General features: G+C 33.6%; 1 protein-coding gene across 7 annotated transcripts in view; it reads left to right on the forward strand.

The window, feature by feature from the left end:
- MIPOL1 (mirror-image polydactyly 1) overlaps positions 1–15,259 on the forward strand; it is a 318,902-nt gene that overhangs the window by 249,461 nt on the left and 54,182 nt on the right. For all 7 annotated transcript variants that reach the window (XM_082618611.1, XM_082618610.1, XM_082618612.1 and 4 more), the window contains one exon: positions 7,318–7,548. In XM_082618611.1, the coding sequence (XP_082474737.1) occupies positions 7,318–7,548 (231 nt within the window). The remainder of the gene's footprint in view (positions 1–7,317; positions 7,549–15,259) is intronic.

Consider the following 15,259-nt stretch of genomic DNA (forward strand, 5'->3'; position numbering starts at 1 on the left):
ATTATATAAATAGGAAACAGATTAGTGATTCTTAGGGTTTAAGGAGGGGATGGAGTGGTAAGCAAGTAGGGAAATATGAGGCATCTTTGTGGTGATATAACTGTTTTGTATCTTGACTGTATCAATGTCAATATCTTGGTGGTGCTGTTATACTATAATTTTACAAAATGTTACTTTTGGGGGAAAGTGGTAAATGACATGAGGGATCTTTCTGTGTTATTTCTTACAACTGCATGTGAATTTGTAATGATCTCAAAACAAAAATGTTAATTTTTAAATATTCCTCAAAAATGGAATGGAATGGAGTGTGGATGAGGGAAGCAATGGAGAATATGAGGCTGCACATAAAGATAAGGAGAAAAGGAAGGGAAATAAAACTGATGTGACTCTTCTATAATACTAGAGCCCACTTATTCGAATGGAGCATTTAAGCAACAATGTTCAATAAATACTTTTTGTCTGCCTCTTATAGAGAAGCCACTGTGCTAGGCCCTCGAAGGAAATAAAGAAGAGTAAAAAATGGCCCCTTCCTTCAATAGCATTAGACTAAAGTAGGGAAGATAAAGCGAGTATAAAGTAGCTATAAAGGATAGTAGAAAGTGATGAATATAATACAAGGGGTATGGAAAGGGTATGGAGCTTAGAGGAAGTAGTGTCTCCTTGGGCAGAATATGGGAGTGTGACTTCATGACGGTTGTGGCAGTTCATCTGGATCTTGAAGTGTAGTGATTGGGCGCTTAGAGGGATAGGGAAAGAGCATTCCAAGTGGAGGCAACAGTGTGAGCTATAATCCCAGAGTGAAAAGTGTGAGGGCATTTTTAAAGAACAGTTTATATTTCCATTTGGCTAGAATAAGTTTTTGATAGAATAGTTAGGAAAAAGTCTGAAAAGAAAACTAGAACAGAATTCTGGAGCACCTTGAATGTCAGACTAAAACTTGGGACATAAACCTAGAATTCTCTATCCAGTGAAATTGTCCTCCAAAAGTGAAGGAGAAATAAAGACTTTCTTAGACAAACAAAGACTGAGGGAATTTGTCACCAGTACACCTGCCTTGAAAGAAATGTTAAAAGAAGTTCTTTTGAGAAAAGGCAATCACAGTAAGGCAGAAACTCAGATCAAATTAATTCATGCAATAAATCAGGAAGTAAAAACAGACACTGTCCTTTCAGGATATGTATACTGAGGACAACATAGCACATACTTCTGCTTTCCATACTCGCTTTGTCTTTATTTATTTTTATTCAGTGAAACAAGCCAAACCTGCCTCTTCTTTTTTTTCAGAATGATTTAATAATATTATCAGTAAGTGATAAAGGTTAGGAAAACTAGTTTAGTTCTCCCAATTCATGAAAAACCTGTAGCAACAGTTGTTTTTCATCAAACTACTTATAAAATATCTAAATATTGTATGAGATCTTATACAGAATTAATTATAAATAAATTATTTCTTAAAAAATTATACAGTGTATGAATGCTTGTTTTTTACCAGGGATTATGCCAGATATTTTCACATAGGTAGATCACCTTATTTTGTTCTCATGTGAACTCAGTGAGATTTTTCTCATTGTTTTAGAGTTGAGGAAATTAATACTTAAAGTTATAAAGTATTTTTCCCAAGGTCAGACAGAGTGAACAGCAAGACTAAAATTTGAATCTACTTCTTCAAAGTCCAAATCTGACATCTTTTCATTTACCAGATTTAGCATTCTTGACGTATTAGACTAGATAATTCTTTGTTGTGAGGGTCTGTCCTCTGCAATGTAGGATGTTTAGCAACATCTCTGGCCTCTATTCACTAAATGCTAGTAGCATCCCCCGCCTCTAGTTGTAACAGTGAAAAATGTCTCCAGATGTTACAAGATGTCCCTGAGGGACAAAATTACTCCTAGTTAAGAACTGTTGCCCTGGGACTTCCCTGGTGACACAGTGGTTAAGAATCCGCCTGTCAATGCAGGGGACATGGGTTCAAGCCCTGGTCCGGGAAGATCCCACATGCCTCGGAGCAACTAATCTCATGCGCCACAACTACTGATCCTGCACTTTAGAGCCCGCGAGCCACAACTGCTGAGCCCACGTGACACAGCTACTGAAGCCTGCATGCCTAAAGCCCATGCTCTGCAACAAGAGAACCCACCACAATGAGAAGCCCGCGCACGGCAACGAAGAGTAGCCCTCACTCACCACAACTAAAGAAAGCCCACACACAGCAAAGAAAACCCAACGCAGCCAAAAATTAATTACTTAATTTTAAAAAAAGAACTATTGGCCTATACTGTGACACCTCATCTCTAAATTTTTAATCCAATAATATTTATTCAATTAAAATAAACAGTATATATAGATCACATGAATGCTTGAGCAATTACTGTAAATAAATGAAGCATAAACAGAAGTGTAAGTGCATATTGTGGGATGGTGAATAAAGTGATCTCATGAAAGTACTTAAGAAATAGTTGATCGCGGAAGCAAGAAGCCAAGAAAAGTAGCATCAAAACTTGGTATAGATGGAAAAGTACTAGTTTGCAAGAATAAGATGAATCCATGTGTGACGTTACAGTTGAGAGAGAGTTCAACAAGGAGGTAAACACAAGTTGAGGGGAACATAAATATCTACAAGCAAAATGTAAAAGTGGGTCATAAACCTGAAAATTCCGATATATTTTCGGCTGAGGCAGTACAGAGAGTTAGGGATCAGGAAAATAGTCAGGATCACAGTCATGAGGGAACAGACCAGGAGACACTGAAATGAAGACAGAAACCACTACAGAAAGGAATCTATTACATGCTACTTAATGGTCTGATACCCATTGAATGGCATCTCCTACCTTGGCCTGCTGTTGGACTCAATGTGGTGAGCAGCCTAAGAGATAATGTACAGTCACAGTTGATGTGGATTCGAATTATGATTATATGAAAGATTACTAAGTAAAAATATTTTTAAAGTCTCACTTTCTACACTAAATTAGAAAAATTAATTCATTAAGAATTATATAATTTCAAAACTGGAAGAGTTAATTGAATTTTTTATATTACTTCATTATCTTCATGACAAATAGGAATGGTTACCATCCTATGTTAATATTGCCACACTATTTCTGAGAGTGATTTAACAGCTTTTCTGTTGTTTTATAATTTATTCTTACTATAACTTAAAATATTTTCCCATACAATGTCATTTAAGTGCCATTAAATTGTAATGCCACTGCTATACAAAAAAATGCATCTGAAAATCAGTGCATCTCAATCAACTTTGAACAGAGGTTAAATGTGATATGACTCTGAAGAAAGCTAAACAATGTGGCCCTCTTGTCAATTTAGGGAAGAGCTTTCTGAGGGAAAAAGCATCACTAAAACAAAAATGCACTTCAGTGGTTATAGATTTATACATGCTGGGAATATATCCTCTCTACTTCACTTTTATTCCTATAAGAAAATTTCCCTAATTATAAACATTTTGATTTATTAAATTTATGAATGCATTCTTCCCATAAATAAAATTGCCCTATGTAATTTAATACGTTGGAATTGGGAAGTAAATCACATGATGAAACTGAAAAAAACTACAAAGTATTGTAAGTTCTAAGAAGGAAAAAAGGTTCTATGAGACAGAATAACAAGGAGGGAACATCAAAATTTAGACTGAAAAGACATAAAAGGTTTATCTGAGAAAGTAGTATTTATGCTGAGTCCTAGTGAAGGAGTAGGAGTTGATCACATAGAAGCATGGAGGGAAAGGCATTTCAAAGAAATGCTTCAAGCAGGAAAAGCTTGCTGTACCTGAGAAATGGAATGTCTGCTAAAAGGTGGTAGGTAGAGAGGCCGGATGATAGAGGGCTTTGTAGCCCATGGCAAGTAGGGGAGGATTCCAGCCCAGGAAGGAGGCTATGATGTGTGTCCAGGTTCTGGCTCTGCTAGGGTAGGGGTATGAGATTAATTAAATTACTTACCTCTTTGTTTCAGTTTCTTCATTAGTAAAAAAGTAATATTAATAAGACTCCCTTCCTAAGTTGTTATGAGGTTTAGTGAGTTAAAATATGTAATTTGTTATCTTCAGAGATATATTCTGAGTTTGATGAGGTGCTCTTGCAGGATTTTGAGTGACGTTATCTAATTTATCTTTTTAAGAGATCACTCCAGCTACTGCTTCAGTCTGAGAAAGACTTGATGGGAATTTAAAGGTTTCCAAAGTATTTTGAATGAATAGTAACTTTTTGAGCTTGAGAATTAAGGGTCCCAGTTACAGGTCCATCTGAGAGAAAAATTAAAATCAGGTAGTATAAATTTGCCAAAAAAAGGAAAAGACTAAATTAAATGGTAGAAAACTAGTAAATGATGAATGATTAGGGGATTAAATGGGGATAATATTGATTTTAATAATGGTATGATTTTAAAAATTGTCATTGATTCTTAATATTTAATTGGTTATAATATACTAGATAGTGTTTTAGGTATCATAAACAAATGCAGAATTCCCAAACTATGCTGATCTACTTCAAGTTTTAAATGAAGAGCATAGGACTTCCCTGTTGGCACAGTGGTTAAGAATCCGCCTGCCAATGCAGGGGACACAGGTTCAAGCCCTGGTCCAGAAGATCCCACCTGCCACAGAGCAACTAAGCCCATGCACCACAACCGCTGAGCCTGCGCTCTGGAGCCCACGAGCCACAACTACTGATCCCACGTGCCACAACTACTGAAGCCCACACACTGCAATGAAGAGTAACCCCTGCTCGCCACAGCTAGAGAAAGCCCATGTGCAGCAACGGAGACCCAATGCAGCCAAAAATAAATAAATAAATAAAAATCCCTTTTAAAATAAATAAATAATAAATGAGGAGCATATATGTAAGATTAAAAATATAAAGAATAGGGCAGACTATGATTTTTTTAACTGGGCACAAAAAAGCACTGCCATTAATGGAATAATAATAAATTAGATTTCATTAAAGTTAAGAACTTACATTCATCAAAAGACAACATTAAGAGAATGAAATGTCACTGCACCCCCATTAAAATGGCTGAAGTTAAGAGGACTCGCAATCCCACTCTGCGGGTGCATATAGAGCAACTGGAACTCTGTTGATGATGTGAGTATAAATCGGTATGACCACTTTGGGAAACTTTGCAGTATCTACTAAATCTGAACATATATACACCCTATGGAGGAATTCTGCTCCAGAAATGAGTACTTATGTCAGTTATATCTCAATAAAGCTGGGGAAATAAAACAAAAACAAGCCAAAAAGAAATGGGTACTTAGGTCCATCAAAAGACACATACAGGAATTATTCATAGCAGCAACAGTGGAATGGTTAAATAAGTTGCTATGTATTTATGTAATGGAATACTTCATAGAATAAAAAACAATGAACTGCATACAACAACAGGATGAATCTCAGAAACTTTATGTTAAGCAAAATATTGTCAGACAAAAAGTTCAAAAACAGGCAGTATTAATCTTGATAGAGGTTGGACTAGTGATTACCTTTGGAAAGGGGATCAACTGGGAGTACTGGAGTGTTCTGCATTTGTTCTGTATTTTATTCTTTACATTTTGTCAAGCTGAATACTTTGGATTTGTGCAAATTACGTAATTTAAAATGTAATTAGGGACTTCCCTGGAAGTCCAGTGGTTAAGACTCCAGCCTTCCAATGCGGGGGGACGCAGGTTCAATCCCTGGTCGGGGAACTAAGTTCCCACATGCTGTGTGACACAGCCAAAAAATTAAAGAAAAAAAAATTGATATTTAAAGGTAAAGAGCATAGACTTTTTAAAGGTTTTTTTGTTTTGTTTGTTTTTAGTTTCTTTCTTTCTTGGGTGTTTCAGGTAAACAAAGAGAGTAGATTGAAAGAAATTGGAAGTTGGAAGAATGCAGAAAGTATGAGAGAACAGAGAAAGAATTAGGAAAATGAGGAAGAGACAGGAGTCTTTAAGCATATGGATTGGTAGAAAGAACCAAGAAGAATGAAATAAGGGTTAGATACATAACAAGACGAAAACCATGAAGGAAGATACTTTCTTTGCACTCTGCAAATCTAGCACTATACACCATTCTTATTTCATATATAGTAATCACTTGACCACAGTTTAGCAGCATCTCTCTTCTTAGGGACTAAATTGAATTCTGACATGATTTCTTTTGGTATGCTAACTATCCCTGTCTCAAGTCCATCTTATTTCTGTGTGACACCTTGTCCAAAGTGAGCACCCTGGAGAGGCTTATAGGCTATTTAAGCAAAAAGAAGAAATTTATAATTACTTTAGTTTGAAAAGTTTTAGATAAAGTACCAGACTAGATATTCAGCCAGAGTTAAAGTTCCCTGACCAGCTTTCTGCAGCTTTAAGAATTATATTACTTTCTTTCAACATTATCAATCTGTATTATATAGTTAGGGTGTTTTACTTCAAGTCTCCCATCGACATTTCTTTTGTATGCATATACTGAAATGATCTTATTTAATAAAAAAAGAACATCTCCTGTGTGGATTTTAAATTTCCCATTATTAAATATTTATATTTTCAAAATGTCTTTATTTAATTGAGTGAGGTGCTTGGTGCCATTTCAAAATAACCTCAGGTGGTAGGTGTAATGACATATCAAAGATCTGACCTTTAGCATTTTAAGATTCTATTTGTCTGCATTTTCTTCTGCATTAATTTAGTCTTAATTTATATGCTGTTTCTCTGTATGACTTAATGAGTGGATGTATTTGGCATAAGATTCATTAACAAAAAGAAAATATATCTGAATACATATTATTTCTGTGCAGGTTGACTTGTGATTTTAACTTCATTTATATCTCAGTTGTGACAAGTAGAAAATGCTGTGTATAAGGCTGATCAGTATTTGTACAAATCTCATTCATTCTCATTACGTGTTCAGCCGAATAGACCCTGGATCTCCTAAACTGATGCCCATTCTCTTCTCACTTCTTTGCAGTCAGCTTATTATATTCTTTTATTTACCTAGAGATACTTTATTCTCCAATTTTTTGCTATTCCTTTTAAAGAAAACTGAATGTAATATTTACACTGATACAATTAAATTAACATCCTGCAGCATCTTTTTGTATGCTTTGGTAGCAAAGATAATCATTTGTCTGGGTAACTTTCAGTCTAGAAGCAGAGAAATGGATAATTATCAAGTATAGTATTGTGATATAAAAATTATTTTTATTTTTATTTACCCGTTTAAGTTATCTTTATTGATTTTTAGAAATGGGTATTTCTAACTGGAGATTTTTGTTAAATAGCTTATTGGTCATTCAGCCTACATACTTATGTTTAAATTATTTATTTTTATATTTTCTCAGTTTACACAAATCTTTATCCCAAGAAGAAAATCTGAAGGATCAATTTAACCATACCCTTAATACCTATGAAGAAGCTTTAAAAAATAGAGAGAACATTGTTTCCATCACTCAACAACAAAATGATGAACTAGCTACCCAACTGCAGCAAGCTCTGACAGATCGAGCAAACATGGAATTAGAGCTTCAGCACACCATAGAGGCCTCCCGAGCAGCCAATGACAAAGTTCAGAAGTAAGTAGAATGATCTTGCATTATTGCAAAAGCATGAAACAAAACAAAACAAAAGCACATTCTTTTGGCAACTAAATAATGTTATTTATTTATGCTGTTAATAGTTTAAGACAAAAGTGGATTGAGCCAAATGAACTTTTTTAGACGGCCTGTCATATCTATATTTGGGGTCAAAAAGTCATTTACTTGCGAATCATGGTTACTATTTAGGGCAAACTATTTTTATTGAATAATTGATCTTCAGGAGTTCATGGAGGCCATATGATTAAAATCAGTTCATAGGTAATAGGTAATTAGCAAGGGGAAGAGACAGTCAAGTTACCAACTGTAGTCATTTAGCTTCACAATAATCCTACTTGAGCTGAAATCATCTACGACCTTGCAATCTGACACCTCTAGGCACACAGAATCCAGTACAGTGAAATTAATTTCCTTGTGTTGTTTTTCTGAAGTATTCAATACAGCTTTTCACAGTACATGATTATATTTATTTTCAATAATCTTTGCATTTTTATTAAAATTTAAATAAAGCTGCATAATCAGTCAGTCCTTAATGATAGATAGCAAAATATTAACAAATAATTTATCAGACAAAGAAGGCACTTGTTAATTTATGGGACTTGAACACTGTAGCAGAATTTTCTAAAGCAGCTTTAATGTAATAGAACTTGTTATTTTAACTGAGCCCTTTTTTATGTATTGTTAACAGCATTACATCATTCACACACCTAATTGAATTCAATTTCTAAGACGTACTTTCTTCCTTAACAATTTTTTTTTTCAGTTTTACAATACGGAAAAATAGTGCTAACTTCAAGGTTTCTTACTTCTCACTACTTTTTGTTTGAAAATAAGTCATCTGAAACATTTCCTCAACATCCCTGAAATTATATCTTGATTACTAGCCCAAGATCAGGTAAATATGTAGTCAAGACTGTTTTAAAACAGATTAGGAATTAATCTTTAAAGTATATGTACCTTGAATCTTACGATTTATGGTATTATATTTTTTTAGGTTTAAAGATTAAGTTTATATTCAGTCAAAAACTGTATCCGATTATTCACAAAGTATATTAACATTCTAAGAACCCCAAGATAGATATTTAGGTAGATCTCATTTCATTGTAAATTACAAATCAGTAACTTTTGACAGTCAAGATCGGATTTAGCTCTATTTGCTTAAAGGATACAAATACTTAAAAATTTCAAAGTTTTCTTTACCTGTAATCCTTTAATTTCTATACATAACTAAAATTCCCTAAAACAGTATTTCCCAGAGAGCAATTAGATTTCTAAAAAAATTTGGAAATGTCAACTTTTATTTTTTAGATCTCATCAGCTATTGTTGTTATTTTTAAAAGAAATAACTTTGTACCCCAAGAAGTAGAAATAACATTTCTCAGATAACACTTTAAATTAAATAAGTTTAACCTTTTGAAAAACTAACTATATTGTCCTTATTCTTCACGTTTAACAACAGACAAATCAAGACTTTTTAATGGAAATGGCACCAGTCCATGGACAGAGTTTAAGTGCAACAATTATGTCATTTACAAGAGTTAAATGTTAAATTTTAATTTAAATGTTAAATCTTTTATTCTGATTTCTAGCAATCAGACCTAGATGCAATATTATCAGGCTTTCCGTTTCATATTTAATCCACTATATTTCATCTTTAATTGCCCTCAAATGTGCAGTGTATCTTCATTAACAGTTAATGTGGGCATCAGCCTATTTTGTTGGATATAAGATGATAACCTTCCAGGAAGCCAACTGATAAGACTTTGTTAGATATTAACAGGTATTAGTATTCTGTTAGGTATTAGTATTCCCCATATAATCTGAAATCACTATTACTAGCAATTATTTTTGAAGGTCCTTTGAAAATATGTCAGTATTCCAGGCAATAATTAAAATTTAAATTAAAAAGGTCCACATTTCCCCTTTTCCCTTCACAACCAAATTCCTTAAATAACTGATCTGTATTCACTACCTCTAGTTTTTCAATTCCCATTTGCTCTTCTACTACTCAATACACTATGGCTAGCTCTTATACTAAATTGTTCTTCTTAAGATTACCAGTAATTTCCTAATTATTTAATTCAGTGGCCCATTCCTAATTATACTTTATCATAAAATTTATATGTGAGCATGGTAAAATAAGTAAAGGTGCTCATATATCTTCAACATGGTAATTTAAAAGCTCAGGCTCTGGATTCAGAATGCATAGGTATGTGAACTAGGACATTTTAAAACACTGCGTTGATGTGGGCAATAGTATGTGGACAGTAATACACCTACTTCATAATGTTGTAAGAATTAGATGAGATAATACGTGTGATGCTTTTAGAACAATGCGTGTTGCATAGTCCCTCCTTCTCGTCATTTCACTCATACTGCACTATCTCATTCTTCAGAAGGGCACTACCTTTTCAGGACTAATGCATTTGTATATGTTGGCCTCTCTCCTTGGAGCCTTTTGCCCTTTTCCCTCATGAGATTCAGTGCAGCATAAGATAGAGACAAGCTTTGTGGTCAAGTCAGACAGACCTGTGTTTGAGTCCCTGCTTTCCTACCAATTACCTGTGAGATTTAGGGCAAATTGCTTAACTCCTGGAAGGAAAAGTTTTTCAATTAAAAAATTTGGACAGTTATATTGGCTTCACAGGGAGAGTTGATGTGACTTTCCTAGTCCTCAACAGTTTCAGAACTGTCCTTGTTCCCTCACTGTTTCTTATCATTCACGTTCACTTTGCCATCAGTCCCTGTTGTTTACTGCCTAAGTATCTCCTGATTCCCTCCACCTCTTCCCTTGTTAATTGCATTAATTCAGGCTTTAATCATTCTTCATGACTATTGAAATAATCATTCCTTTAGACTATTGAAATAATCATAAAATTAGTTTACCTGCCTCTAGCTCTCTCAAGTGTATCTACCTCACCACCACCAGAGTTAATTTTTCTAAAACAGAAATCAGGTTATATTATTTCCCTATTTGAAATCTTTCAGGAGCCCTTCAACTCCTACAAGTTAAAGTTTAAACAACTTAGCATGATATAGGAGGCCTATCATTGGCCTTCTGCCATTGTTCTAGTGGCATCTCCTCACATGCCCCCACCACAATATCTCTGCACATGCTATTTCTTCTTAGAACATATTCCTCTCTTTTAGTACCTGGCCAGATTTTTGTTATTCCTTAAATTCCAGTCCAAATGTTACCCCTATGATGCTTCTTTATTTTTTCATTCTTTAATTCTTTCGTAATACTTAGTCCATACCTTTATTAGAGGTCTCAATCATCTAGATGTTATAATTGCTTTGTATATCTACTCTAATCCCTGTAAAATTACTCATCATCGAGCTTTTCCAAGCCATAGACAGTCTTCTATTCCCCTTTGTATCCCCATTGCCTCCAAATACTTGCACAGATGCCTGCTGTAAAGTGGGTGCTCCATAAATGCTTATGAACATATGAACTAGAACAATTTAATAGCTTAATAGAATGACAGAATAAAATAAAAGCAGATCAGGTCAGGAATACACAGGAAAACTTCAGGTGTGCTCTGATGTACTTTAGGCCCTAGATAAAGTTTTTTATCCCAGCCAAGTACCTAGAGCTCACAAGTTTCATAGAAGAGTATGGCACTGGCATCACCACTCCTTCCACTCTCCTCAGAATTGGGATCTCTTACTTGCTAGTGATGAGCTTTTAACCCTTGTTCTAACCACCAACTTCCATCAAGTTTAATTACATTTAAAATACCTGAAATCTTCAGTAATAAGACAGAGAGATCATATACTATTTCTAATAATTGTAGAATTTTAAATTTATATTTTATTTCTTTGAGAGTCTAACATTTTTCTTGAATTTTTTAACCTATAGGAATATACTTGGAAAGGAAAGTTGTACAGAATTACCATCCATAAACAAGCCAATGTTTATAGCAGATAGTCACCTATAAAGTAAAATGTGGTAAATGCCAGACCTCACTGCCCCAAAATAGCTTCTTGGCCCAGGTATCATAAAGCCTAAAATTTCACCAATGGAAATCCATTCCTTCACGTTAAGCATTACTCTCCTTATGTACATCTCTTTTAAAAATGTGTATGTTTGTGGAAGAAGAGCACATAGTGATTTAGCTTTTTATATTACTCTTTTGCCGATCCTGGATTCACTTGGTTTCAGAGAGTTATGTGGAGGCTAAAGAGTGAGAAAAACTTCTTTTAATAGTTTTGCCCAGACCATCCATAATCCTCATTTATTAAAGAGAAAACTGACACACCAATCCACTAAATGAGGATTTTTATCATAAGAGGTTATGAAATCTGATTCTTTGTGCTATACTTTTCCTTCTGTCTTTCCATCTAAAGATATGCTTCTTCTGGCCTAGAGCAAGTTTCCCAAAGGAATTTTTGAATGTATTTTACTAAATTTAACATGTTTAAGCTACACATAGTTACTTAAAATAAAAGTATTTACAACCAGACGTATATGGTTAGAAGACCTCTCAAAGATCTAGGTTTTACAATGAAATAACTTTTATCACATATCATCTTAACCGTGGGCCAGATTTACACTGATACTATTCAAGTTTCCTCATAAAATATAACTATATAATAAATAGATTGGACTAAAAGATGTAAGAAAAAATTGTAAACTTTTAACAAATTTTCAAGAAAAAAATTCACCAACTGTTTAGAATTTTCTTTCTATGCTTTAAAAAAAATCAGTTACTTAACATTTTCACGCATTCTAATTTTTAATTGCATAATTAAAATTTCAAAGATCAGCATAAAACACTTCCTTTTGAAACATAGGGCATCCTGTGTCTTTTGAGTGGTATTGACAGAAAGAAAAGAAAAGAAAAGAAAAGAACATGTAAAGCTAATAAAAAGTCTTTCCTGCCTGTTGGCCAAATACTGATTTCTATGAAGAAGTTGAGGTTACAAAGAAATCGTGAATTCTCAGCCTGGTTTCCCTGCTGATGAGTGAAAACTGTCTGTAGTTCTCTTCGAGGTATCAGGGGAGTCGCCATAGTGTCACACAAGGGTCCTTAGTGTAGAGCAAACATACTTTCCACAAATTCAGCTGCTTAATCTGTTTGCAGGTTGAATTATAAAACAGGGTAGATGACTCTGGGTGCTGGGAAAGGGAACAGAGCATTTCCACAGTTTCTTGACTTAAAAAAAAAAAAAAGCCTGCTATTCTTTTTTTTTTTTTTAAGCCTACATTTTTCATCAAAAGACTTTACTAAACTTTGTAGTTTTGTTGCTATTTCCAGAATCTGATATTAACCATAAGGGTTAATAATTAGTAAAATAATTGTGCTAAAATAGTCTTACATAGTTTAATATGAAAAGCATCAGTGAATTTTTTATATAATTACATTATGTTTTCATTAAAATTGTTCTGCTTCTTGCCAACTTTATCTTGATATTTTTCCTCTAAATTCTTGGTTGGACTACAAGTTGCAAAGCAGTACTAGATGTATCTGAACACTTTGTAAATACTTGTTGATGGAATCAAGAAATGCATTTCATAAATTCTCAGCACAAGGTTTAAATCAATATTTAATATAATGTTGAAAGTTGACTTGGATTTATTAGTATTATTAGTAAATGAGAGGATTTAAAATTTTTCTGGAAATTTCTTCAGTCTTTTTTATGTTTGAGATTCAAAAAGCTCTGTGAAATATGATACATACCTCAGCAAATAATAAATCAAATAGTTAATTTATTTGTGCTAGTTTATGTACAGTTGAACACCCCAGTCAGCTTTGGAAGGCACCTTCTAAATCTAGATCTAATTAGATACAGCCTTATTGTCATTTATATATGTAGGTCATTTATATATGTAAGATGGACTCAGATTCCTCCTAAACAATTGTTGTAAAATGTAAAGCATCTAGCATGCTTAATTTTTATTCTTGAACATGATATGTTTTTTTAAGAATTTAATGTTCTGGGTTTTTAATCATAACACATGTTTTTAATTAAATACATATTTAACTTATGAAATACAAGTCTTGTACTCTATCAAACAAGTATGTATTTTATAAAAAATTTAATTCCATTATATATTTGTATAGTGGATCACCTTTCTTATCCATTGAGTACATAAAGTAGGTTTTCTTAGAGCTGCTTTTATTATATACAAAGATACCTACATGTTTGATAGGTGATATAATTATATTCATTTCTTTATAAAAACTAAAGAATTGAGGCTTATACCTTGATCTTCAAGGAATGTCTCACTTTGACATGAAAAAGAAACATAGTTTTAATTGTCTAGCTCATTTCTTTCTACCACGGAAGAATTAATGTGGGATTATTAAAATTGAGAAATTCCAATGAAGTGGAAAGTGAAGGATCCAGGCTAAAGAAGAAAAGGGATTCTCTAAACCTAAGTATCTGCACTGTCCCTGATTAGTTCCCTTTTATAGTTAACTTTATGGAGTGAATCATAAAAAGCATGAAAGTAGGGACTAAAACGTTAAATTACAACATGGCTTCTTACATTTGATTTGCTCCTTCATTTCAGAATCTTTCTTCCAATAGGTGATCTAGAGTTGGGCTAATACACATTTCAGCCTACTAAGATAGATAAAACATGTTTCAGATGATCACTATGGAGAGGAATGAGAGAAAAAGAACAAAAGGGTTAAATTAAGAGAGAGAGTCATACAGTTTTGGTTTAAGACTAAATAAAATGCAGGAATTTTTGTTGTTTTTCATTAATCCCAGTGTTACAGTAATTGAAAGTCAGAAATAAGAATTCCTGCTATTTTAGGGAAATTATAGGACCCACTTAACGATGATCAAGTACACTTCAACTGAAACTTGACAGGCTGAAAAAAATACAACAGGAGTTCTTATACCGCAGAGACATTCTAATGTGATTTTCACACATGTGTATGAAATGTAAGTTCCTTAGAGTGGTCGTATGCTCTAACCAGTACCCTTTTCCTTGCTTCTGTTCTTAGCTCCAGTTAAAACCTTCTTAACTGTTTAAACCTTGCTTCCAGGGTACTTCTGTGAAGATAGGAGAACTATCTTACCTGAGAATACTTTTAGAATTGATAAAAATGAGATATATAAAGTGATTTGAACTTCCTAGGAAAGGTAACAATAACACTAACCACTAGTGTACTTTAGAATACTGCTGTTGTAGTAAAGGAAAAAAGGAAGCTATTGTAGAAATTAGATTTTTAGAAGTTTTCATTATTCCTGCCTGGATGTTGCTCAACCTCATTGATAACTCACTGGGAACGTCCTCTTTTGCTTTCTCTATTCTTAAACACACACATGAATGGATATAATGTATCTATCTGTTGATACAGAAAATGTCTGCATATTTATATAAATCAAGGTCTGAGTTTTTTTAATGAATTGTCAATATTCTCATCTAAAATCTGATGTACACTTCTTTACTAGGTATAGGTTTTATTCCCAAAATATAATTGAAAAATCTAAATTGAACCCAAGAGCAAGTAGAAATATAAATTTTACTTGGATTCTAAGACTCCATGTTTGATTATTTCTCCCCATTATTCCATGTTTGACTGTATCCCCCCACTAAGGGATTTTTCCCAAATGCACATTTGGCCCTCTAAATATAGAATGAAAGAATCTTGTTTATTTCAGAGTACCTCTGTCTGATAGTGAAATCATAAACCATGTCCACACATAAACTTCATTCTTGATCATTTAC

The sequence above is a fragment of the Mesoplodon mirus genome (genome assembly GCF_964341445.2).
Source record: "Mesoplodon mirus genome assembly, chromosome: 4".
In the NCBI taxonomy this organism is placed as follows: Eukaryota; Metazoa; Chordata; class Mammalia; order Artiodactyla; family Ziphiidae; genus Mesoplodon; species Mesoplodon mirus.